Source organism: Myotis daubentonii, chromosome 3 (genome assembly GCF_963259705.1).
Source record: "Myotis daubentonii chromosome 3, mMyoDau2.1, whole genome shotgun sequence".
Taxonomy (NCBI): domain Eukaryota; kingdom Metazoa; phylum Chordata; class Mammalia; order Chiroptera; family Vespertilionidae; genus Myotis; species Myotis daubentonii.
Genome location: NC_081842.1, coordinates 183509960 through 183537905, shown reverse-complemented (window position 1 = coordinate 183537905; position 27946 = coordinate 183509960). Strand labels below are relative to the sequence as shown.

General features: G+C 42.7%; 1 protein-coding gene across 2 annotated transcripts in view; it reads left to right on the top strand.

Moving 5' to 3' along the window:
- ZYG11B (zyg-11 family member B, cell cycle regulator) overlaps positions 1 to 27946 on the top strand; it is an 82556-nt gene that overhangs the window by 33777 nt on the left and 20833 nt on the right. For both annotated transcript variants that reach the window (XM_059689560.1, XM_059689559.1), the window contains 4 exons: positions 8522 to 9276; positions 18671 to 18811; positions 24606 to 24782; positions 27864 to 27928. In XM_059689560.1, coding sequence (XP_059545543.1) covers positions 8566 to 9276; positions 18671 to 18811; positions 24606 to 24782; positions 27864 to 27928 — 1094 coding nt within the window. In that variant the 5' untranslated portion in view covers positions 8522 to 8565. The remainder of the gene's footprint in view (positions 1 to 8521; positions 9277 to 18670; positions 18812 to 24605; positions 24783 to 27863; positions 27929 to 27946) is intronic.

Genomic DNA, 27946 nt, shown 5'->3' with positions numbered 1-27946 from the left:
CATACTGTCCATCAGATTATTTATTCACTTGATTTTTAGATTCACTTCTTGATAGATGTGTATTTGTTGTTCATAATTTGTATCTTTACCTTTTTCTTCTTCTTCCTCTTCTTAAAGGATACCTTTCAGCATTTCATATAATACTGGTTTGGTGGTGATGAACTCCTTTAGCTTTTCCTTATCTGTGAAGCTCTTTATCTGGCCTTCAATTCTGAATGATAGCTTTTCTGGATAAAGTAATCTTGGTTGTAGGTTCTTGGTATTCATCACTTTGAATATTTCTTGCCGCTCCCTTCTGGCCTGCAAAGTTTCTGTTAAGAAATCAGCTGACAGTCGTATGGGTATTCCCTTGTAGGTAACTGATTTTCTTTCTCTTGCTGCTTTTAGGATTCTCTCTTTGTCTTTTGCTCTTGGCATTTTAATTATGATGTGTCTTGTTGTAGTCCTCTTTGGATTCCTTTTGTTTGGGGTTCTCTGTGCTTCCTGGACTTGGAAGTCTATTTCTTTCACCAGGTAGGGGAAGTTTTCTGTCATTATTTCTTCAAATAGGTTTTCAATATCTTGCTCTCTCTCATCTTTTGGCACCCCCATAATTTGGATGTTGGTATGCTTGAAGCTGTCCCAGAGGCTCCTTACACTATCTTCGTATTTTTGGATTCTTTTTTCATTTTGCTTTTCTGGTTGGGTGTTTTTTTTGCTTCTTCGTATTTCAAGCCTTTGACTTGATTCTTGCGCTCCTCTGGTCTGCTGTTGGGAGTCTGTATAATATTCTTTATTTCAGTCAGTGTATGCTTAATTTCTAGTTGGTTCTTTATCACAACATCGAGGGTCTCATTAGATTTCTTGAGGATCTCATTACATTTATCGGCGGTCTCACCAGTCTTCTTGAAGATCTCACTACATTTATCAGCGGTCTCACCAGTCTTTTCGAGGGCCTTATTAAATTTATCAGCGGCTTCTAGACAGTTCTTTAAAGACCTTAAAAGTGTGGTTTTGAACTCTATATCCAACAGTTTGCTTTCCTCCAATTCTATCGTTTGTGTCCTGTTTCTTTGTCTCTGCATTTTTTATGCTTCGCTGTGTCGCTAGAGTGCCTTTCTGTGCTAAGTGTCCCAATTACCTGAGGTAGACACTCTTGGTGCACCCCCTTGTGGGCTTTGTGCACAGTCTTGTTGTAGTTAAGCCTTGATTGTTGTAGTTATCACTGTGAGGAATTGACCTCCAGGCCAATTGGCTGTGAGAATCAGCTGTGTCTGCAGTGGGAGAACTTCTGTGCTGGAGACACCTCTCTGGGGCTAGACTTGCTTCAATGGGGCTTTGGTGCTCACTGAGTCTGCCCCCTGAGTGTGTCTTTTATGGTTCCACGGAGCTGCAAACTGGATGGTCCCACTCTGACCTCTGGGCTTCCTGGCTCCTGGATCTCTAGGGAGGTGCTAATCTAGCCTTTGCCTGAGGCTATCCAGCAAAAGTCTCCCTGCAGGGCTTGGGCAGGGCGGGTCCCACGGGATCAACAGGGTGGGGTTAGCAATGATGGCTGCTCTCAGTCTTGCCCTCCGAGGCTCTGCTTCTCAGTGTCCCAGTAATCGCTGCAAGCCCCACGGAGAGAAAGCTCCCGTAGGGTTCTGAGTGATGCCAGACAGTCCCGCTTCTCCTGTATGAGTCTGGGTCCCTAGAGACTCACCCGGAACTGGAGCTCAGAGCCTGAGACTCCCTCCCGATTGAAAATGACAACCACGCCCTCAGCCGCCAGCCTGTTCCACATGCACTCCGCACCTTAGTATTTTACTTCAGCACTGCGCCTCCTCTGAGTCTTGGTATGCTTTTCTCTTTCCTCCTAGTTGTAGAACTTCCACTCAGCCAGCCTTCCTGTGGTTCTGGATGATGTCCGTTCATCTTTTAGTTGTATTTTTGAAGTGGTTGTTCGAGGCAGCAAACTCCGGTGTTTACCTATGCCGCCATCTTGGTTTGTCTCTATAATTTTCTTACCATAATTTCTGTTCATTCTATCTGTGTCTCAGTGCTCAAAATTTTCTATGAATCAGAATAAGAATTTTGCCATCTAATGTTAATGTGTCTGTGTTATACTGCCTACCTTACCTAAATTGATACACCGTGACATGTTCAGGTATGGGATTAAATTGAAACCTTTGAAACATGGATTACATCCTTGAATAACTAAATAGACTTTCTAAATGATTGAGTGTTTATAGTCCCAGATGAATACCCCATTTATCTTGAAGTCATATTGCTGGTTACCTCAGCTATCCATAGACTAAAGCAGAAAGAAATAAAAAATGCTTTGGGGCAAATTCCTTGCATTAATGCTTCTGTATTTTATTCATTGAAAGAACTCATTGAGGAACCCTCATTTAGAACATATTGATTCTTTGACCCTGGCAAATTAAGAATTGATCATCTGCCCTTGATGGCATGGCTTAGTGGTCAGAGCGTCGGCTGTTCAGTAAGGGTCTGAGGTTTGATTCCTGGTCAAGGGCAAGTACCTGAATTTCAGGTTCCATCCCCAGCCTGAGTAGGGACACCTGTGGGAGGCAACCAATCAATGTGCCCCTTACATTGATCTCTGTCTCTCTTTCTCTCTCTCTCTCCCTCTTTTTCTCTCCTTTCCACTATCTCTGAAAAGGAATTTAAAAAAATATCATGTGAGGATTAACAAAGCAAAACCAAAAAAGAATTGATAATCTGAAGGGGCAGGCTGTCAACTACAATCCAAGCAGATCGAATGACAGCAAAGGAAAATTTAGCTTAAATGCATTGTAGCAAGTACAATTATTGGTCATGGAAAAAGACAAATGATTCTTCAGTATATTTATTTTTGAAAGAAGGAAAAGATCTAGAAAGATTTCTTTCAAATATAGTTAATGATGTTTGTATAGTGCTTTCAATTTGCAAAGTGCTTTTTATGTATATTGTCTTATTTCATTTTTTCAGCAATCCCTGTGAAGGAAATATAAGTATTCACATTTTGCAGATTAGAAATATTAGATTTGTGGAGTAATTTGTCTGGTGTCAAATAGCAAATAAATATTGGAACCAGGACTCAAACACAGGACTGGTTTCTAAATCTCAGTCTCTCTTTTTTCCTTTTTTAAAATTTCTTTGCTCTTTTAATTCCATTAATTTGAATTATAGACCCTTAAACTTTGTAATTAGAAAAATTCACTTAATGTACACTGACCCAAATAATCAAGGGGTAACCCATTTTACTAAATGTATGTATACAATATCCAAAGGCATTGTGATAGTCACTAAGATTAAAATCAGTAATTAACTTAGGAGCCTGAAATTTGAGCTGTAAAAACAATACTAACATTTAAAAATATATGAAAATTTAATTTGTGGCATAAACAAGGTAAACATTGATCTTAACTAAGTGTCTATTCCCATTTTTGTTTTTTACAAGCATCCTTAACAGAAATCTTTAACATTAGTGTGAAAGGAGTTACTAATGAGTGCAGAAGAGGCTCAATAGAAATAAAATTTTTAAGAAGGACGTGCCAGAGGAGGTAATTATTGAACACCTGTTGCATGCCAGGCACTATGTCAGGTGCTGAGTGTACAATATTAAACACAAATGTTGCTTGCATGGGGTGTATAGTCCAGTCGGAGACATAATAAACATATAGGATTACAACTTGTGATAGATTCTCTGAGGGAAAAAGAACATCATTTTCGGGGGGCGGGGGAGGGGAGGCATCTACTTTAGCTTGGATGATGAACGAAAGCTTTTTCAAGGAGGTGATAATTAGGCTGAGACCTGAATGATGAGGAGGCAGTTCAGTAATACAAAGCTAAGGCTCCTCAGCACTGCCTAGGAATTCTTGAGTGTTTCTCTGATCATTAGTAGTGCTCCTAATAATTGTTTCAGATGTTTTTTGCTCTTCTCAGATCTTCTGTCACTTATTCTTAGCAAGAAATTTGAAACCATGAAATGGAATTCCCTTAATTCCATGTCAACACTTACAAATTTTCTTCAGTGATCTCTTTAAAATTGGAGAAACTGGATTTGAACTTTGTATTTTTAAGACAATTGTTGAGTCGCATGAAGTTGTAATAAATAATACAGATGATATCCTCCTCCAGTGGTAGTGAAACCATAGTACAGTATCACAACCAGGATATTGACATTGATATGGTCAAAATTTCCATCTCCACAAGGATCCCTCATGTTGCCCTTTTTTTAAAAATATATATTTTATTGATTTTTTACAGACAGGAAGGGAGAGGGATAGAGAGTTAGCAACATCGATCAGCTGCTTCCTGCACATTCCCTACTGGGGATGTGCCCACAACCAAGGTACATGCCCTTGACCGGAATCGAACCTGGGACCCTTGAGCCCGCAGGTCTACGCTCTATCCACTGAGCCAAACTGGTTAGAGCTGCCCTTTTATTTTTTTAATGTATATTTTTATTGATTTCAGAGAGGAAGGGAGAGAGAGAGAGAGAGAGAGATAGAAACATCAGTGATGAGAGAGAATCATTGATTGGCTGCCTCCTGCACGCCTTCTACGGGGAATCAAGCCCACAACCCCAGCATGTGCCCTTGGCGGAATCGAACCTGGGACCTCTCAGTCCACAGGCCAATGCTCTATCCACTGAGCCAAACCAGCAAGGGCCATGTTACTCTTTTATAGCCACAATTACTTCTCTCCTTTTCCTTCCCCCTCCGTAAACTCTGGCAACCATTTCTGTCCTCCATTTCCGTAATTTTGTCATTTCAAGAATGTTATATATGTGGAATCATTCAGTATATAACCTTTTGGGATTTATTCTGGAGACTCCTCCAGATTGTTATGTATATCAATCATTTCTTTTTATCTCTGAGTAGTAGTCCATGTTATCAAGTACATCTGTTTGTATAACCATTCATCCACTGGGATAAATACCCAGGAGTGCTCTTACTGGGTTGTTTGATAGTTGTATGTTTAGGTTTTAAGAAAAATGCCAAACTGTTTTAAGTGTGGTAGTACCATTTTACACTCCTGCCTGCAATATAGGACAGATCCAGTTTCTCCACATACTTGCCAGCCTTTGTTGTTATTACAATATTTTATTTGAGCATTCTCATAGGTCTATAGCTATTACTTCTTTTAGTACTTTTTCAACCCTGCCCTCTTTCTCCTCTCCTGGGAATTCAATAACACACAAAGCTCTGATCATTTTTTTTTTCAGTGTATTTTTTTTCCTGTTTAGATTTGAGTGATTTTTATTATTTCATCTCTTAGTTTACTGATTCTTTCCTCTGTTCCTTCCATTCTAGTTGAACCCAACTATTACTGTATTTTTCAGTTCTAAAATTTCCATTTGTTTTTTCTTAAGGTCTTTTATTTTTTTGCTGAGGCTTTCCATTTTTAATTTGTTTCAAGCATGTTTGTAATTGCCCACTTAAGCGTTTTTTATGGTGGCTCCTTTAAAATATTTGTCAAATAATTTTAACATTTTTATTATCTCACATTGAATTTATAGATTATCTCTTTTTTTCAGTTTGAAACCTTACTAGTTCTTGGTATAACAAATTATTATTATTATTTTTTTTTTTTTAATTAAATCTTTATTGTTCAGATTATTACATTTGTTCCTTTTTTTTCCCCCCCCATAACTCCCCTCCTCCCAGTTCCCGCCCTACCCTCCGCCCTCACTCCCCACCCACTGTCCTCATCCATAGGTGCACGATTTTTGTCCAGTCTCTTCCCACATCTCCCACACCCCTTTCCCCCCCAAGAATAGTCAGTCCATTCCCTTTCTATGTCCCTGATTCTATTATAATCAACAGTTTATTCTGTTCATCAGATTATTTATTCACTTGATTCTTAGATTCACTTGTTGATAGATGCATATTTGTTGTTCATAATTTGTATCTTTACCTTTTTCTTCCTCTTCCTCTTCTTAAAGGATACCTTTCAGCATTTCATATAATCCTGGTTTGGTGGTGATGAACTCCTTTAGCTTTTCCTTATCTGTGAAGCTCTTTATCTGACCTTCAATTCTGAATGATAGCTTTGCTGGATAAAGTAATCTTGGTTGTAGGTTCTTGGTATTCATCACTTTGAATATTTCTTGCCACTCCCTTCTGGCCTGCAAAGTTTCTGTGGAGAAATCAGCTGACAGTCGTATGGGTATTCCCTTGTAGGTAACTGAGTTTCTTTCTCTTGCTGTTTTTAAGATTCTCTCTTTATCTTTTGCTCTTGGCATTTTAATTATGATGTGTCTTGGTGTGGTCCTCTTTGGATTCCTTTTGTTTGGGGTTCTCCGCGCTTCTTGGACCTGTAAGTCCATTTCTTTCACCAGGTGGGGGAAGTTTTCTGTCATTATTTCTTCAAATAGGTTTTCAATATCTTGCTCTCTCTCATCTTCTGGCACCCCTATAATTCTGATGTTGGTACGCTTGAAGCTGTCCCAGAGGCTCCTTACACTATCCTCGCATTTTTGGATTCTTTTTTCATTTTGCTTTTCCGGTTGGATGTTTTTTGCTTCCTCGCATTTCAAATCATTGACTTGATTCTTGCGCTCCTCTGGTCTGCTGTCAGGCGTCTGTATAATATTCGTTATTTCAGTCCGTGTGTGCTTAATTTCTAGTTGGTTCCCCAATATAAGATCGAGGGTCTTATTAGTTTTCGTGTAGATCTCATTAAGTTTATCGGCAGCTTCTAAACAGTTCTTGAGAGACCTTAAAAGTGTGGTTCTGAACTCTATTTCTTCCATTGACAATTTTGTCCTGTTTCTTTGTCTCCGCATTTTGTTATGCTTCCTTGGTGCACCCCCTAGTGGTCTTTGTTCGCAGTCTTATAGATAAATCTTTGTTGTAGCTAATTCCAGGGAGGGTTTGACCTCCAGGCCAAGTGGCTATGAGATTCAGCTGTGTCAGCGGTGAGAGAACTTCTGTCCTCTAGGGAGGTGCTAATCTAGCCTTTGCCTGAGGCTATCCGGCAAATGCCTCTGTGCAGGGCTTGGGCAGGGCGGGTCGAACAGGATCAACAGCGTGGGCCTGAGAGAGCAGTTATGGCGGCTCTCAGTCCTGTCCCAAGGGGCTCTGCCTCTCTGAGTCCCAGCACCCGCTGCAAAGCTCAGAGAGAAAGCTGCACTGGCTCTGACCGAAGCCAGACAGTCCCGCTTCTCCCGCCTGAGTCTGGGTCCCTAAAGACTCGCCCGGATCTGGAGCTCAGAGTCTGCGACTCCCTCCCGATTGAAAACAACAACCGCGCCCTCTGCCGCCAGCCCGCTCCGTGCACTCCGCACCTCAGAATTTGACTTCAGCACTGCGCCTCCTCTGAGTGTCCTTATGCGTTTCTCTTTCCTCCTAGTTGTAGGACTTCCACTCAGCCAGCGCCCCTGTGGTTCTGGGTGATGTCCCTTCCATTTTTTGGTTTCACTTTTGAAGTAGTTGTTCAAAGCAGCAAACTCCGGCGTTAACCTATGCCGCCATCTTGGTTCTCTAACAAATTATTATTATTTTTTTATCTCTTAGGGACTTCAAGAGGTTACTGTGCTCACTTTATTTGAGTTCATCTGACAGGGAGGGACTATAACCTCTAGATCAGCGGTTCTCAACCTGTGGGTCGCAACCCTTTGGGGGTCGAACGACCCTTTCACAGGGGTTGCCTAAATACATCCTGCATATCAGATATTTACATTACGATTCATAACAGTAGCAAAATTACAGTTACGAAGTAGCAAGGAAAATAATTTTATGGTTGGGGGGTCACCACAACATGAGGAACTGTATTAAAGGGTCGCGGCATTAGGAAGGTTGAGAACCACTGCTCTCGATCCTTTTAATAATATTTTAGATCTTGTTAACTAGTAGTTTAATAATGAACTATAGACATATGTGCTAACTATATTTATATGTAGATATGTGTTTAATAATGTGTTATAGTGACTTAATAAAGGGATAGTCTAGAAATGCATTACTAACAAATTTACCCCCCAGAACTAGTAGTATAACACAAAGTTTAGACCTCACTCATGATGCCTAAATGCTGCAAATTCATGGAGGGTTCTGCTCCATGGTCACCCTAGGACATAGGCTGATGGAAGCTCCACTCTAATAAAGGTTAACTGTCTAGAATTTGAAGGCTCCTCATTTGTCATAGCAGGAAAAGATAGAATGAAAAATTATGTACTGGGTCTCAGGTGCTTCAGGTTACAGCCCATTTGCCAGAACTAGGGACAGACCCCATCTAACTCCAAGGGTGTTCTGGGAAATGTAGTTGTCTATGTGTTCAGGAAGATGAGAAGAACCAGATGTTAGTTTTAGTAACGTGTACCACAGTCCTGAGTCTGCCACTTGCTAGCTCTGGTATCTTGGAAAGTCACTTTTCTGAGCCCCTGTTTACTCATCTATAAATCATAGATAATATTTTTACCTAGCTCAATTGTTATATATATATTAAATGAAACATTGTCACATGGGAGTGCTTTGGAAATGTAAAGAATGCTAGAAGTTTTAGCTTTTCTTTAACCATTTTTTGAAGTTGAAGTGCTGCTTTTTTTTTTTTCCAGGTCTCCTGAATGATGGAACTGTAGGTATTTTTAGGGGTAACCAGATGCGCTTAAAGAGAGCTTGCATTCGCAAAGCCAAGATCTCTGCTGTTGCTTTTCGGAAAGCCTTCTGCCATCACAAGTTAGTGGAACTTGATGCAACAGGTGTGAATGCTGACATCACGATTACAGACATCATCAGCGGGCTTGGCAGTAATAAATGGATCCAGCAAAATCTCCAGTGCCTGGTGCTGAATTCATTAACTCTGTCCCTTGAAGATCCTTACGAGCGGTGCTTCAACCAGCTTTCTGGCCTTCGAGCATTAAGCATCACCAACGTTCTCTTTTACAATGAAGACCTGGCTGAAGTTGCCTCATTGCCAAGATTAGAGAGCCTGGATATTTCTAACACCTCAATTACAGACATCACGGCTCTGCTGGCCTGCAAAGACCGACTCAAGTCTCTAACCATGCATCACTTAAAATGTTTAAAAATGACAACTACTCAGATACTGGATGTTGTTCGAGAACTAAAATATCTGAATCATCTTGATATATCAGATGATAAGCAATTTACATCAGACATAGCTCTTCGATTATTAGAACAAAAAGATATCCTACCCAACCTGGTCTCCCTGGACGTTTCTGGGAGAAAGCATGTGACAGATAAAGCTGTTGAAGCCTTTATACAACAACGGCCCAGTATGCAGTTCGTAGGTTTGCTGGCCACTGATGCTGGTTACTCTGAATTCCTCACAGGCGAAGGGCATTTGAAGGTTAGACTTTAAAAGTGTAGTGTTTTGTCAAGTTGTCTAATGTCTTAGTTACATAAAACTCCATTAAGATGAGTGTCTAATAATATATAGACCTTGCTTTAGAGTCAGAGTCCTAACAAAAATCCCAGCTTGCTTACTTTATGACCTACAGCAGTGATGGCGAACCTTTTGAGCCCAACGTGTCAGCATTTTGAAAAACCCTAACTTAACTCTGGTGCCGTGTCACATATAGAAATTTTTTGATATTTGCAACCATAGTAAAACAAAGATTTATATTTTTGATATTTATTTTATATATTTAAGTGCCATTTAACAAAGAAAAATCAACCCAGCCCTAACCGGTTTGGCTCAGTGGATGGAGCATCGGCCTGCAGACTGAAGGGTCCCAGGTTCGATTCCAGACAAGGGCATGTACCTTGGTTGCGGGCACATCCCCAGTAGGAGGTGTGCAGGAGGCAGCTGATCGATGTTTCTCTCTCATTGATATTTCTAACTCTATCCCTCTCCCTTCCTCTCTGTAAAAAATCAATAAAATATATTTTTTTTAAAAGAAAAGAAAAATCAACCCAAAAAATGAGTTCGGTGTCACCTCTGACACGCATGTCATAGGTTCGCCATCACTGACCTAGAGCAAGCTATGATGTCATTTTTTGAGTTTACATTTCTTTATTTATAAAATGGATATCATTCCTATCTTGCAGAATTCTTTTGAAGATTAATAATTACATATGTAAAGTACAAGACACATAGTAGGCCCTAGAAAGCCTAGAGATTTAGAAAATTTTTAAAAAACCTACTGCAGAAATGGTAAAATTTTGCTTTTCTTAGGTTTCTCATACCTGTTTTAAACTCATTTTAGCAAGCATCTATTGAACTTAATACAGTTTGGCATTCAAAGATGAAAAAGATATAGGAGCTTAGTCTGATAGGAATGGTAATGGTTTGGTCACAAAAAAAACAAGAACTATAAAGCCAAGGATAGCTATCTATACTAATAATAGAGGAATATGCAAATTGTCCAGGACGCCATCACAGTAACAGTAACGACTGAACAGTAGGCTGCATGGGACGACCATGCCGGCAGGGGGTCAGTTGGGGGTGACCAGGCCAGTAGGGGTGCAGTTGGGGGCAACAAGGCCGGCAGAGGGGCAGTTGGGGGTGACCAGGCCGGCAGGGGGGCAGATGGAGGTGACCAGGCCAGCAGGGGGCGCAGTGAGGGGCGATTAGGCCAGCAGGCAGAGGCGGTTAGGGGCGATCAGGCAGACAGGCAGGTGAGCAGTTAGGAGCCAGTGGTCCTGGATTGTGAGAGGGATGTCCGACTGCCGGTTTAGGCCTGATTCCCAGGATGAGGCCTAAACCGGCAGTCGGACATCCACCGAGGGGTCCCGGATTGGAGAGGGTGCAGGATGGGCTGAGAGGACCTTCCCCTCCCCCATGCACGAATTTTGTGCACCAGGCCTCTAGTAGTTGCTATAAGAGAGTAGGAGAAATTTCCTCTAGCTGGAGAATTTGGGGCTTGATAGAGAAAATGGTATCTGAGTCAGAACTTGAAGAAAAGAATATGACAAATTTAAGGAAAACTAATATTTTTCTAATATACATTGTATCCTAGATAGATGCTTTCTATTGATAGGTATTAATCCCGTATTATAGATGTCAAACATAGACTCAGAAATTATATGATTTATTGTTCATTAGAACCAACATTTGGATTTACATGTCTAGCTCCAGAGCCACATTGCCCCCCGCCCCCCTTATTACCTTTACCATTTAAGCAGAAGCATTCTTTGATCTGACCTGGAGCAGTGTCAGAGATGGCCTAGAAGTGAATATTATGGTTACAATGGCAAGGTATCTTTTTTGAGCAACCATCATTGATTTCAGTAAAGGAAAAGGCAAGGTTAATTATAAATATCTTATAAATATCTCAATTCCTAGGTTATTTATAAATTTAGACTTTAAAAAATAGAATCTAGAAAATGATTTGAGTTACTCTTTTTTATTCATTCATTCAAAAATATTTTATCAGGTGTTTCTGTACACTAGATACTGTGCTGGACATGGGTTTTTGATCATGAGGCCAGACAAATATGATCTTGCCCTCATGGAGCTTGTAACTTAGTGAGGGAGTCAGACAACCAAATATTATATGCTATGTGGTTGTGTTTGCCTGATCACCCTAACCACTCTGCCTGCCTGCCTCATCAGCCCTAACCACCCACCTGACTGCCTGATTGCCCCTAACCACTCACCTGCCTGCCTAATCACCCCTAACTGCTCACCTGCCTGCCTGATCACCCCTAACCGCCTCTGCCTGCCTGCCTGATCACCCCTAACTGCTCACCTGCCTGCCTGATTGCCCCTAACCGCCTCTGCCTGCCTGCCTGATCACCCCTAACCACTCGCCTGCCTACCTGATCACCCCTAACTGCCTCTGCCTGCCTGCCTGATTGCCCCTAACCGCCTCTGCCTTGGCCCCTGCCACCATGGCTTTGTCTGGAAGGATGACCTCCAGAAGGTTGTTCAGCTGTCTGGTCTAATTAGCATATTACGCTTTTATTATTATAGACTAGAGGCCCAGTGCACAAAAATTTGTGCACTCGGCGGTGGGGGGGATGACCTCTCACAGTCTGGGACTCCTTGGGGGATGACCATCTGCTAGCTGAGGCCTGCTCCCCAGAGAATTGGGCCTAAGCTGGCAATCAGACATCCCTCTGGCAGCCCGGGAGCCCTCGGGGGATGTCCACTTGCAAGCGGGGAGCAGACCTAAGCTGCAGTCAGACGTCCTTAGCACTGCTGAGGAGGCAGGAGAGACTCTCACCACCACCGCTGTACTGGCAGCCATCAGCCTGGCTTGTGGCTGAGCAGAGCTCCTCCATGTGGGAGCTCACTGACCACCAGAGGGCAGCTACTGCATTGAGCATCTGCCCCCTGGTGGTCAGTGTGTGTCATAGTGACCAGTCATTCCCAGTCTTTCTGCTGTTAGGGTCAGTTTGCATATTACCCTTTTACTATATAGGATAGAGGCCTGGTGCACGGGTGGGGGCCAGCTGGTTTGCCCTGAATGGTGTCCCAGATCAGTGTGGGGGTCCCGCTTGGGTGCCTGGCCAGCCTGGGTGAGGAGCTGATGGCTATTTTGAGGCTGCCCACACCCCCTTTAGGGTTGGGGTCCCCACTGGGGTGCCTGGCCAGCCTGGATGGGGGGCTGATGGCTGTTTTCAGGCTCCCAACACCCCCTTCTGGGTGGGGGTCCCCACTGGGGTGCCTGGCCAGTCTGGATGAGGGCCTGAGGGCCGTTTTCAGGTGGGCCAAGCCTGCAACTGAAGCTCCCAGCATCTCCTTTTTTTCTTTTTTTATTCTGGGATTTATTTACTTTCTGTAATTGAAACTTTGTTGCAGCTCCAGCTCTGAGGTCGGCTGGCTGAAAGCAGGTTTCTGGGTTTGTTAATTTCTATAATTGCAACATTGTTGCTTAGAGTGCAGCTCAGAGCTGGGCCGCAGCAGGCGGGGAACCTTGGCTTCCTCCATCACTGGAGCAAGCAAGCTTCCTGTTCGCTTCAGCTGTGTGGCTGCCGGCCACCATCTTCATTGGCAGTTAATTTGCATATCACCCTGATTAGCCAGTGGGAAGCATAGTGGAGGTATGGTTAATTACCATGTTTGTCTATTATTAGATAGGATTATTCTTGATAAAGCTGGAAAAAAATTTTAATTGAAAAGAAATAGGGAAGGGGGACCCTTTCCCCCTCCCCACATGGGAGTCTGTACTTGTTCTTTAATAAACTCCACCTTTGCTATACCAAAAAAAAAAAAAAAAAGAAAAGAAAAGAAAAGAAATAACCTGGGCCCTGAACAGTGTTGCTAGATGGTTAGAGCATTAGCCCACACCTAAGGATTCAATTCTCAGTGAAGGGCACATAACTGGGTTGAAGATTTGATCCCTGACCCCAGTTGGGGTGGGTGCTGGAGGCAGTCAATTGATGTGTCTCTCTGACATGGATGGTTTCTCTCTTCTCACTCCCTCTCTCCCCCTCCCTCCCCCTCACTCCTCCTACCTCCTTCCTTCCCTCCTTTCTGCTCTCTCTAAAAATCAGTCAGAAAAAATATCCTTGGTTGAGGATTAAAAAAAAAAAGGAATAGCCTGGAAAACTTGAACAAGTAAATCAGAATCACAGGGAGGTAGAACTCAGGCTTCAGTATTTTTTAAAGCTGAGTAGGTGATTAATATGCAGCCAAAGAGAATCATTTTTTAAAAAATATTTTTTAAGATAAAGATTATTGGATCTTTGCCCTTTATTCAACTAAATACAAAAATTTATGTCCTTTTTACATTATTTGACTACTGATTTGAAAACTGGAAAATAATAGGACATGTTAAGGGAGAAGAGCTGATGTTGCCATATCTCCTTTTTCAGAATTGTCTAACTTAGCAAAGTTGATGAAAAACTTGTCTGAAATGATTGTCTCATTATTGTGATGCTTTAAATTAGTTGAGACTGGTTTTTTGGCTTTACATTCCTGAGTTTTTTAGGCCAGGCTGAAGGATGCAAGAAATAGAGACAGTGTGACTTCCTAGAATTCTTTATAAGACATTGCGTATATGGTATTCTGAGTGGTCAGTTAGTTATAAGAAGAGGTTGTGGGTTTTTTTGGGAGGGCGGGTATTTTTGCATTTACATATATATTACTTATTTTGATCTCTTGACTCAATGAGAGGGAATGGTTTTCTTAAGGCTCACAACTAGATGACATCAGACCCTGACACTGTATCCTTGGACTATTTGATTCCAAAGTACTAGTGTGTATCTTTCCACTACATCTCATTGTCTCTATTTGAGTATCTTAGTTCTTTCTCTCCCTTTCTAGTCCCAACACAGAGGGCTTTTTTGCCATAGAATTTCCAACTCTGTCATCACAATTCCCCCACTCAATTTGCTCTTTTGTCACAATCCATTTCTTGAACCTTCTACTTCTCCACAACTAGGATTCTTAGATTTATGGGGCACCTCATTCCCAGACTCTGGGGTTATCTACCAAGCTGTGGTTCTCATGCAAACTTGAGGCTATATTTTATATAAGATATTATAAAGCTGTTTGGAATCAACCAATTGTGGTAAATGAAGTCTGACTGAAATCATTGTTAAGTAATTTCCCCCTTACAATCTTTTTTGTTTCACATAATATTTCAGTGTGTTTCCAAATCTAAGAGAATGTAAGAAAAGGTTCAGGGTGATTAAAAAGAGGTGAACACTTGGAAAATTTTATTATTCAATTACTGCTTATATATGTGAATACATAGTCATGACCAATGTGTATGCATGTATATTATCCTATCTAATAAAAGAGAAACATGGTAATTTGCGTACGCCCGCTATCCTTCCCATTGGCTAATCAGGGCGATATGCAAATTAACTGCCAGCCAAGATGGCGACCGGCAGCCAGGCATCTTGAAACTAACATGAGGCTTGCTTGCTTCAGTGACGGAGGAAACCAATGTTCCCCGCCTGCCTTGCCGGCCTCTGAGCCTGCAGTTTGAAACATTGTAACAAATATAGAAGCTAAATAAAACCCCAGAAACCTGCTTTCAGCCCGCCAGGATCTCAGAGCTGGAGTTATACATTGTTTTGATTATAGAACCCAAACAAACCAGATATCTGCTTTCAGCAGCAGAGGCCTCAGAGCTGGAGCCAGAGCTAAAGCTGGCCCAGAATAAAAAAAAAAAAAAGAAAGAAAAAGAAAAAAAGGAGCAGTTGGGAGCTTCAGCCCTCAGCCCCTCACCCAGACTGGCCAGGCACCCCAATGGGGACCCCCACCCTGAAGGGTGTGTGACCAGCTGCAAACAGCCATCATCCCCTCACCCAGGCTGGCCAAGCACCCCAGTGGGGACCCCCACCCTGATCCAGGACACCCTTCAGGGCAAACCAGCGAGCCCCACCCATGTACCAGGCCTCTATCCTATATAGTAAAAGGGTAATATTCCTCCCAGCACTGGGATCAGCGGAGCCGAGAGGCCTCCTGGCACCAGGATCAGCGTGACAGGGGGCAGCGCCCAAACCCCCTGATCGCCCTGCAGCTCTGTGTGTGACAGGGGGCGGGGCCACAACCTCCCTATCCGCCCTGCTCTGTTCGTGACAGGGGAAGGTGCCCCAACCTCCTGATCAGCCCTGCTCTGTGCCTGATACGGGGGGAGCTCCCCAACCCCCTGATCGCCCTGTGGCTCTGTGTGTGACAGGGTGCGGTGCCCCAACCCCCTGATCGGCCCTGCTCTGTGGGTGATAGAGGGCGGCGCCCCAACCCCCCCTCCCCCACGGGCCCTGCTCTGTGTGTGATGGGGTAGAGCCATAACCTCCCCATCGGCCCTGCCCTGAGTGTGACAGTGGCGGCGCCCCAACCCCCTGATCGGCCCTGCTCTGTGGGTGACGGGGGGAGCTCCTCAACCCCCTGATCGGCCCTGCTCTGTGCGTGACAGAGGGGAGCTCCCCAACCCCCTGATGGGCCCTGCTCTGCGCGTGACATGCGGGAGCTCCCCAAACCCCTGATGGGCCCTGCTCTGTGTGTGACAGGGTACGGAGCCCCAACCCCCCTGATGGACCCTGCTCTGTGCATGACAGGGCGCAGCGCCCCAACCCCGGATTGGCCCTGCTCTGTGCGTGACAGGGGGTGGCGCCGCAACCTCCCCATCGACCCTGCCTTGAGTGTGACAGGAGGCGGTGCCCCAACCCCCCAATCGGCCCTACCCTGAGCGTGACTGAGGGTGGCATCGCAACCTCCCAATCTGCCCTGCTCTGTGCATGACAGGGGGCGGCACCCCAACTCCCCAATCGGCCCTGCTCTGAGCCCGACTAGGGGCTGCACCTAGGGATTGGGCCTGCCCTCTGCCACCCAGGAGCAGGCCTAAGCCAGCAGGTCATTATCTCCCGAGGTGTCCCAGACTGCAAGAGGGCACAGGCCAGGCTGAGGGACCCCCTCCTCCCCCGAGTGCACAAATTTTTGTGCACCAGGCCTCTAGTATATAAATAGTTTTTAAAACATTTTGTAAAGAAATAGCATTGTTATTTCTACAATCTTACAAATGCTTGGTATGTGCCCTTGTGTCACTTGGCACACATCAGTACTATAGTCTAGTTTATATTAGATCTTGTAGCATATCATATCAATGGTTGAAATGTCAGTCATGATGCAGCCCTTCATTTCCTCAAAGCTGCATTTCCTACCTAAATACTGTATGTTCATATAAAAACTAGTTTCTGAGTAATATATTTTTTAAGTATTTATTTTTGTTTCATCCTGCATAATGTTACTGCCAAAAAATACCTGTCTTCCAATTTAATGAGATTATATCTCTCTGAATGACAGGGTTTTGTTTTTGTTTTTTGTTTTTACATATTTTTAAACCTTATTATAAAATAAGATGGATACAAAGACCATAAATAACAAATGTATAGCTTAGTGAGTGAAAATAAGGTGAACACATTTGAGACCATCACTCTGGTTAATAAATAGAAATTTGTCAACTACCCTAAAGCTCTTCCATGTGTCCAATTCTGATTACAACTCCCTCCTTCTTCATAAAAGTACCTCTATTCTGACTTTATAATAATAATTATGTCCTTGCTTTTTTATATATAGTGTTATGACCCAACTATTTATCTCTAGTTAATCTTGTCCATTTTTCAAAATTTTGTCTTTTGAGTATCTTTTAATTTACAGGTTCCCTCTCCATTCCTTTCTTTTCCTTTTGATTTGTCTATTAAAGAATCCAGCTTTTTTGACTTGTAGAATTTCCCTCAATCTGGATTTTCACGACTGTATACTCCTGGTGCATATTTCCCTGTGTTTGAATTTTATACAGATTGGTAGCTGGATGGGAAACTTAATCACACTCATGTTTGATATATTTGAAAGGACCCTTAAGGTATCATGCTCTTTCATTAAGGAAGTATATAATGTCTGGTTGTTATCTATTCTGTGATGTTAACAGGTGTTGAAACTTAATACCTAGTTCCATTAATTCATTGGAGATTATGGTGCTATTCTAATAATTTCTCTTTCACTTATTAGTTGAATTACTTTTATAAAGAGCCACTTCTTATTATGTACATTTGGTTACCCAATGGTACATGAACCATAGTTTAAGTTAAGTGTATTAACCTTTGTAAATGGGAAATTCCTAGATGGTCTTAATTTTGAACAGAACCTCTTGATGCTGACTGAGAGCTTAATAAATCAGGAAAGTTAATTTATACATTTATGTGATGAATACTTACTGAGTTTTTATTGTGAGGCACACATAATGCCAGCTGTTGGGATAGAGTGGTGAATGGGTCAGTGTAGTTGGGGGAGGGGTGGTTATGATAATGGCTATGAAAAAGATGTTTCAGAGGGATCTGACTTAGATTGGTGGGTCAGAGAAGGCCTTGCTAAAGAAGTATTGTTTAACTTGAATTGGGAAGGTTGAGTAGAAATTAGTCAAAGAAAGAGAGGAAGATTTCAGTGAGAGGATATTATAAATAACTAGAAGCCCAATACACGAAATTCATGCAAGAGTAGGCCTTCCTTCCCCCGGCTGCCGGCACCAGCTTCCTTCTGGCACCTGGGACCTGGGCTTTCCTTGCAGCCCCAGCTTCATCCAGAAGGTTGTCCTGAAAGATGTCCAGTCTAATTAGCATATTACGCTTTTATTATTATTAATGGCCTTTTCCTGGGAAAGAGCTTGGCTTATTGAAAGATCAGGAAAATAGCCCATGTGGCTATAACATTGTATGTTAGGGGGAGAGAGTTACCTTAAGAGGTAGATAAAAGCCTAATCCCAAGGCAAGACCTTATAGATAATATTAAATAAATTGAGATTTATTTTAGGTGCAATGTAGAAAATTTTACCCACAGGCTCATAGTAGGGTCTGAGCCTATATAATGTACTAGAAGCCCTGTGCATGAAATTCATGCACGCTTAGGGTCCCTAGGCCTAGCTGGTGATCAGTGCTGCTCTGTGGGGTGATCGGCGGGGGGGGGGGGGGGGGGGGGTGCCCTGCTGGTACCCGCCTTGGCTCACCTGGGGCCTGCAGGCTGGAGGTAGCTCCAGCGTTGAGCATCTACCCCGTGGTGGTCAGTGCCCATCATAATGACCAGTCGCTCTGCCGTTCAGTCGATTTGCATATTAGGCTTTTATTACATAGGATATCTATATATCTATATATCTATATCTATATCTATATCTATATCAGTATCTCTCTCTAACATAGGATGACTATTGCATCTGCATAGGATGACTATTCTGATTTGTTTTAAGCCTTACATAGCTATCCTGGATGCCATCTAGACAAATAATATTTGGATAGAGAAAGTTAGAGGGTTGAGAAGAACCTAAAAGCTAATTTTCTGGCTCTGTTCAAAGGTGTCTGGAGAAGCCAACGAAACTCAGATTGCAGAGGCATTGAAGCGGTACAGTGAACGAGCATTCTTTGTCCGGGAAGCTCTATTTCACCTTTTTAGTCTGACTCATGTGATGGAAAAAACAAAGCCAGAAATTTTAAAGGTAAGAATAAGAAACTGGATGTGAAAAATTTGAAATGATCTGCCTGGATAGATGATGGTTTTGTAAAGAAAACTAGTGAAAATATGCATTTAGCCTTTGACTCTTTTTTGTAATAGGATTAATGATGCATGACTTCAGTTATTAGCAGTAAATGAGAAAGAGGAAAGATAATTGCATAATGTTTTTGAAATTATATAGCAGTCTCATTAAGTAGTATGACTGCCTTCCAGATGATATTTAACTACCTAAAACCAGTGACCAGTGTGATATTGTCTCACCAGTTGTAGTAGAAAATGGAAGTATATGACTTGAATCAGGACACTGCAATAGGTATTAGCCCTGTATAGCTTCCAGATAGGCTCTTTTTAGAAATACAACATTGGAATTCCAATGCCATTTATAAACCTCCTGTGCTTTCCATGCCATTTATAAACCTCCTGTGCCATTTATAAACCTCCTCCTGTGCTTTCATAACTAAGCCATGTTATTTTAACCAAGACAGCTTTTAAAGGGCAAGTAAGGAAGATTCTTAATTTTGTTGATTGCTTAGGGCAGTGTTTGTTAGAATGTGGTCTTTGTCTACCAGAAGTCTGGTGTATTGCCTATTTTAAAAAGCAGATTTGTGAACCCCACCCCAAGAAATTTAGATCCAATAGGGGAATCTGCATGGGAAGTGATGGGAAGAGATTAACCAAAGAATTTATACATATCCCATCCACACAGACAATAGGGAGGTGAAGGCCTGGGGGAGGGGAGGGGAACAGGGAAGAGGTGATCAATGGGGGAAAATGGGGACATCTGTAATACTTTCAACAATAAAGATAAATTTTAAAAAAGATAATCCTTATACACATTCATTTTTGAAACCAGTGAGTATAGGAGTATATTATATTTGTTATCTCATTTAGTGGGCACCACAGTCCCAACTGATAAGTTGTACCTTCTATTTTATAGATTGTGTAACTGAGGGTCTGTGAGGTTTAATAACAATAAGTTAGTGGCACAACCAGAAATGACTTATCCTTCAGGAATCTTAAATTTTGAGAATGGGGTGCATGAATAGGAACAAGTACATTTCAGACCCTAGGATATTATCCCCAGTACCTATCACCTGCTCCATACATACCAGAGGATATTGGCACTTGGCATATGCCTTATCTATTTTTTTTAGGACCAAAGGACTAGATCTCTAGTCCTGATCTGAAATATTTACTCATTCATTCATTCATTCATTCAATTCATTCATCAGTGAATGATAGAGAAAAAAATATAGGCAGTTATTTTAAGAGGTTTTGCTACAATGGGGAGCAAAGGAAAAAAGGTGGTAGTTGGCTGAGGAAATGGGTGACAAACTAGCTTTATATGATGATATGAATGACCTAGTACAGAATTTTAAAAAATATATTTTTATTTATTTTAGAGAGAGAGAAACATCAATGTGAAAGTGAAACATGGATCTGTTGCCTCCCATACACAACCCGACTGGGGATCAAACCTGTAACCTGGGTATGTGCCCTGACCAGGAATCAAACCAGTGACCTTTCGGTACAAGGGACGGCACTTAACCAATTGATCCACACTGGCCAGGGCATTTACTGCAGAATTTTAAAATGGTGTAAAAGTGAGAGGGGAGAACAGCTGAAATAATATCCTTGAGTAGACAAGAAAGGGAGGATCTAGGACATAATGGAGAGAATACCTTTCAACAGGAGCCCACAAAAATCATTTATGGTAACAGGCAGGAAGGCAGCATGTATATAGGCTGGTTAGAGCAGTGATGGTGAACCTTTTGAGCTCAGCGTATCAGCATTTTGAAAAACCCTAACTTAACTCTGGTGCCATGTCACATAGAAATTTTTTGATATTTGCAACCATAGTAAAACAAAGACTTATATTTTTGATATTTTTTTAAATATATTTAAGTGCCATTTAACAAAGAAAAATCAACCAAAAAATGAGTTCGTGTGTCACCTCTGACACGCGTGTCATAGGTTTGCCATCACTGGGTTAGAGGGCACTGTGTAGTGAGAATCTGAAGTTCCTTTCTGATTCCTTCAGTTTTCTCCATGTGGTTGGAAGCAAGGTCTTCAGATGATATGGATAATGAGGAGTAGGAAGGATTTGTTGGGGGGTTGATTAGAGAGGGAAAGTTAGAAAATAGTTATCAAGGCCAGAAGGAAGTGAATGGATTTTATTGTGCTCTAATTTTAACAGCATTCTCAAGGAACTGAATGTTGGAATTTGAAAGTGGCTTGAAGTGACCTCTGAAAATGATTTGCTATTCACTTGACCTAGAAAACCCTACAAAATCAAGGTTCAAATCTTTGTGTTCCCTTTAAGAACACTCATGAAATTGTCCAGGCCATCCAGGGTATGCAGGCCACCAAGTATTTGAAAGATGTTACTGTACAGAAGCAAATGTGTGCCATTCTGTCTTTAGAATGGTGGAGTTGGTAGGTTTGCCCAGGCCATAGATTGGGGGAGGATGCAGGGTCAGTGGCTAAAAAGAGTGCTGAATTTTTCCTGCACGTGCTTAAAAGTGCAGAGAGTAATGCTAAACTTCGGGGTTTAGACGTAGGTTCTCTAGTCATTGAGCACATCCAGGTGAACAAAGCTTAAGAAGCGGCACAGAATTTACAGAGTTCGTGGACAGATTAACCCATAGATGAGCTCTCCCTCCCACATTTAGATGATCCTTACTAAAAAAGAGCAGAGCCAAAACCGGTTTGGCTCGGTGGATAGAGCATCGGCCTGCGGACTGAAGGGTCCCAGGTTCGATTCCGGTCAAGGGCATGTACCTTGGTTGTGGGCACATCCCCAGTAGGAGGTGTGCAGGAGGCAGCTGGTCGATGTTTCTCTCTCATCGATGTTTCTAACTCTCTATCCCTCTCCCTTCCTCTCTGTAAAAAATCAATAAAAATATATTTAAAAAAAAAAAAAAAAGAGCAGATTGTTCTTAAACCAGAAGAGGAAGTTACATGAAAAAAAAAGATATCCCAGAAGAAACTGAAGAAACAAAAACTATGGCCAGGGAGTAAATTCAGCATAAAATAAATGCTAGTAAAAATAAAAGTAGGAAAAAAAAAAAAGAAAGTGAAGTTTAGTCTACTGCCATATCACCCTGATGTGCCCAGTCTCATCTGAAAGTAGTTTGCCTCTGCTTTACTCTATTTAAGTCATTAAGAATTTATTGTGTTAACCATATAACAGATACTATAATAGGTTTTGGATACACAAAGATAAATTACCTGAATAAAAAAGATTTATTAGTCTTACAGAAAAATTTCTGGACATGAACCAGGTTCACAGAAACTAAGCATTAGTGAGCAACTGCTATGTCCTAGGCTGCCGGGAGCCGGTCCATGCTTGCTGTTTCAAGGGACCTGGCATATATGGCATACGGTTCTTAATAAGTTTGCTCACCTTCTTGGCGCTGTGTTTTAACCAAAGTCACCTCTCCGAGAAAGGTTGAATCCCCAGGTAGGGATTTTCCCCTGAAGTTAGGGAGGGAATAAAACCCCTCAAGTAAGTGCCAGGCGGGTAATTAATCCCTTTAACTACGAACAATCATGCTTAAACTACATAATCTTTTCTCCCTGGAATGGAGATAAGAAACGCCCTAACCTTTGTAATAGAGATTGATAGGATTGAATCAACTGGTATAAATACAGTTGTAACAAGACAGAAACACACAGAACTCAGAACAAGACAGCAAGAGACAGAACTCAGACAGGGCTTGGAAGACAGGACCAAGAGAGACAGAGCCTAGGCACAGAACCTACACAGAACGTTCTCTAGAGACAGAAGAACTTCGCTGGAGAGAGCATGCCGGAGGATCCTGGAGAGGGACTGGCCTCGGAGCCTACAGACAGAGCCTAGCAGGAGAACATGGCAAGGGATCCTGGACTGAACCTGACTACAGAGATTGGCAGGAGAACCTGACTGGAACCTGGACACTGAACCTGACTGGAGTACCTGGCCACAGAACCTGGCTGGAGATCCGAAGCAGAACCTCTCTGGAGATCCTGGCTGGAGATCCTGACTAGGCTGCTGATCAACTGAACACTGTCTCCGTGTCATTCCTTCTTCGCCGACTCCGTCCACACCTTTGGGGACCCCTGGACCCGCTGGGGTTGGACCCTGGCATATGGCGCCCGAACAGGGACCCCTACATAAGCCCCACTCTCGGGATGGATAGGACTCCACCATAGGAAGAGGGTGGATAGTCTTCGCCGACTCCGTCCACACCTTTGGGAATCCCTGGAACAGGATTCCCATAGGTAAGCCCCCCCCATTGAGAACCCCACACTCGGGACGGATAGGACTCCACCAGGGTGCTACAGACCCCCCTATAGAGGATAAGTAGGGTAAGAAGGTGGATAGTACAGAACTTAGATTGAGAAGATGTGCCATACTGAGTCCAAAGAAAGAAGACTCTGTATTGATTCTTAGATTGAGAAGATGTGCCATACTGAGTCCAAAGAAAGAAGACTCTGTATTGATCCTTAGATTAAGAAGATGTGCCATACTGAGTCTCAAGAAAAAAGACTCCGTATTGATCTTTTAACACATATGCTTGCTAGCAGAGGAATTAAGGTTACTCCCAGTCAGATGGAACATTTTATACAAGAAATACGTCCATGCTTTTCTGAGGAAGGAAAGGTGCCGGAAAGGTAAATGTAGAGGCATGGGAGAAGGTAGGCCCAAGGAGCCTTATCCTTAACCCCACTGCAGCCTTTCTACCCCGGGAAAGTGCAGGATTGGCAAGCTCTTCCTGAGATGATAGATCAGGACTCCGGTAATAGCAGAAAGCGCCAATCCTACTCTTAAAATGGATACAAGAGAGCGTTTCAGGTTTTTCTTTTTAATGCTTGCTTTTAAAAAATAAAAAAGGGGGAATTTGCCGGGAGCCGGTCCATCCTTGCTGTTTCAAGGGACCTGGCATATATGGCATATGGTTCTTAATATATTTGCTCACCTTCTTGGCGCTGTGTTTTAACCAAGGTCACCTCTCCGAGAAAGGTTGAATCCCCAGGTAGGGATTTTCCCCTGAAGTTAGGGAGGGAATAAAACCCCTCAAGTAAGTGCCAGGCGGGTAATTAATCCCTTTAACTACGAACAATCATGCTTAAACTACATAATCTTTTCTCCCTGGAATGGAGATAAGAAACGCCCTAACCTTTGTAATAGAAATTGACAGGATTAGAATCAACTAGTATAAATACAGATGCAACAAGACAACAACAGACAGAATTTAGAACACAGAACTAGAGACAGAAGAACTTCGCTGGAGAGAGCATGCCGGAGGATCCTGGAGAGGGACTGGCCTCAGAGCCTAGAGACAGAGCCTAGCGGGAGAACATGGCAAGGGATCCTGGACTGAACCTGACTACAGAGATTGGCAGGAGAACCTGACTGGAACCTGGACACTGAACCTGACTGGAGAGCCTGGACAGAACCTGGCTGGAGAACCTAGCGAGGGAACATGGCTACAGAACCTCGCTGGAGATCCGAAGCAGAACCTCTCTGGAGATCGAGACCAGAACTTGGCTGGAGATCCTGGCTAGGCTGCTGATCAACTGAACGCTGTCTCCGTGTCATTCTTTCTTCGCCGACTCCATCCACACCTTTGGGGACCCCTGGACCCGCTGGGGCTGGACCCCGGCACTAGGCTCTTTGCACATGAGAACAAAAAAGATACTTAAGATATTTTAGAAATTATTATATATTAACACTAATGTTGCTGTGTGAAGAGAGCTTGGATTTATAAGGTGGATTAATTTTTTTTTTCCAGCTTGTGGTCACTGGGATGAGAAACCACCCTATGAATTTACCAGTGCAACTTGCTGCAAGCGCCTGTGTATTTAATTTAACCAAGCAGGATCTTGCTGTAGGGATGCCTGTCCGACTCCTGGCTGATGTGACCCATTTGCTGCTGAAAGCTATGGAACATTTTCCTAATCACCAGCAGGTAAGCATATGGGAATCTGCATTCAAATAGTCCTTTTAGTGTCTCCTACCCATCTCCTACCTCCATATAGTTCAATTTAATAGACCAAGGGTGGAAATTCTAATGCCTTTAGATGCTGTAAAGTAATAAATTTGTGGTATGACTGATTGTAAGACAACAGAGAAGTAGAAAACTAAAGTGTGCATTCCCTGCCTAAATAGTATTTAAATCCAAATGTTCAGGGAAATAGTGTAAGCCATATAAAACTCATTTTCAACCTAGATCTTGAGTCTAGCCATAGAGCATCTATCTGTTCTGGGCCATATACTATTAAGTACTGGGATACAGAAATGAATAAGACAAGGATTTTCTATTTCTAGCAGTATGCCAGACTATATAACCTAGCCAGATGACAACTCAGGAACTCTTGCCATTTGCAACAGCATGGATGGAACTGGAGAGCATTATGCTAAGTGAAATTAGCCAGTCAGAGAAAGATAAATACCGCATGATCTCACTCATTTGTGGAATATAGAGAACAACATAGACTGATGAACACGGACAGATCCAAAGACAGAGAAACAGCAATCAGACTATCAATCCCCAGAGGGAAGTAGGGGAGGGTGGGGGTAAGGGGAAGAGACCAACCAAAGGACTTGTATGCATGCATATAAGCCAAACCAATGGACGTGGACACAGGGGAATGAGAACATGAGTGGCGGGGGGGAGGTTGGGGGTTAATGGGGGGATGAGGACACATTTGTAATACCTTAACCAATAAAGAAAGATAAAAAACAAAAAATAAAATACTGCTTAGATTATATACATATACATATCTATATAGATATAGATATATAAATCCTCACTCGAGGCTATGTTTTTATTGATTTTATTTTTTCTTTATCTATATAACTAGAGGCCCGGTGCACAAAAATTTGTGCACTGGGGGCGGGGTGGGAGGTCCCTCAGTCCAGCCTGCCCCCTCTCAGTCCGGGAGCCCTCAGAGGATGTCCTACTGACTGCTTAGGCCCGCTCCCAGGCCTCCCTCTGCGGGAGGCAACTGGGCTGATCAGAGGAAGGCGCCGCCTCCATCACTCTGCTGCTGCTGCCACTGCCAGCTGCTGCAGCTGCCAAGGTGTTTTCATCAACATGGAGTCTGGTCCCTTCACCATGAAAAAATGACAACTTTCTTTAGGCATTTTCAAGCTGTCTCTTTCATAGGAGATGACCTTTCTTTCTTTCTTTCTTTCTTTCTTTCTTCCTTCCTTCCTTCCTTCCTTCCTTCCTTCCTTCCTTCCTTCCTTCCTTCCTTCCTTCCTTCCTTTCTTTCTTTCTTTCTTTCTTTCTTTCTTTTCTTTCTTTTCTTTCTTTTCTTTCTTTCTTTCTTTCTTTCTTTCATCTTCACCTGAGGATATTTTTCCATTGATTTTTAGAGAGCATGGAAGAGAGAGGGAAAGACAGAGAGAAACATCAATGTGAAAGAGACACTTCAATTGCTTGCCTCCTGCAGGACCCCTGACCTGGACCCTGGCCAGGGAGGAGCTTGCAACCTAGGTACATGTCTTTGACCAGAATCCAACCCAGACCCTGCGGTCCACAGGCCCAGGCTCTATCCACTGAGCCAAACCAGCTAGGGCAGGATATGATATTTCTTAGCCCCTCCAGCAGCAGACCTTCGTTTTTTCCTCCAGGAATGAGATGGAAAAACCCTAGATCACCTTCTTGGATTCTTATTACCCAAGTTACCAAGAACACTGCAGGTGGCATACAGGGAACTTAGCCAATGAGTGGCCAGAAAGGTGTTTCCTCTGCAGCTCATGCGCTGCGGCTGGTGGGCCCTGTTCTCTCCGGGCCTCCGCACAGCCACGGCAGCAGGCAGGCCCTGTTCTCTCTGGGCCTGCACCAGCCGTGGCTTATTTCACCGCACACACAGTCCCCTCCCACCCATGTGCGCTTGCAGCCTCCTCCTGAGCGGTTGTGACGTTATGGCATTCTGGACAATTTGCATATTACCTCTTTTTATATATATAAATTTTTTATTGATTTCAGAAAGGGAGAGGGAGAAAGAAACATCAATGATGAACACTAGCTGGTTTGGCTCAGTGGATAGAGCATCAGCCTGCAGAGTGTAGGGTCTTGGGTTCGATTTCGGTCAGTAGCACATGCCTGGGTTGTGGGCTTGATTCCCAGTAGGGGGCGTGTAGGAGGCAGCCAATCAGTGATTCTCTTTTGTCATTAATGTTTTTATCTCTCTCTCTCCCTCTCCCTTCCTCTCTGAAATCAATATAAATATGTTAAAAAAAGAAAAAGAAAAAAGAAAAGAAACATCAGTTATGGGAGAGAATCATTGAATGGCTTCCTCCTGTTGGGGATCAAGCCTGCAACCCTGGCATGTGCTCTGACCAGGTATCAAAGCATGACCTCCTGGTTCAGCCAGTGAACCACACCAGCTGGACTGTTTTTATTGATTTTAGAGAGAGATAGGGAGAAACATTGATGTGAGAGAATCACTGATCAATCTGTTGCCTCCTGTACTCGCCCTGATCATGAATTGAACCCACAGCCTTTCAGTGAATGGGACGATGCTCCAACCAACTGAGCCACCCAGCCAGGGCTTAAATTATATTTTTAACTCTTAAAATTTAGCAGTGAGTTGGCAAGTTAGTAAAAAATATGTCCAAACCAAGTAAAAATGGCATCCCACATTGGTGAGTGGATCATTAAAGCCAGCCTCCCTCAAACCAGATAAACTTTGGGCTTTGTTTTTCATGGGCCCTGGAGGCCAGGTAGACAGAAGACAAAACGGGACCCACCTAAAGTCTACCAGAACAGAGGGAAATTATCTGGAATTATCCTACTTCTTATTCTATTTGTCATCTAAAGGAAAAGAAAAAAAAATGTGCTGGTAAACTTATATGTGTCCAGTGGAAGTCATTATTTCAACAGTAGGTGCCAAAATAAAGGTTGTAAAATAAATGGGGTTTCATCAGTCTTCTTCCGTTTTTTGTTTTGTTTTGTTTTTTAATATAGAGGCTACTCCTGTTTAAGAAATAACAAAGCAACATTTTATTAATGATTTTTTTTCTCCCTTTGGTTCTTTAGTTGCAAAAGAATTGCCTTCTTTCACTTTGCAGTGACCGGATCCTTCAAGATGTTCCATTTAACAGGCAAGTGATAGTCCTAAA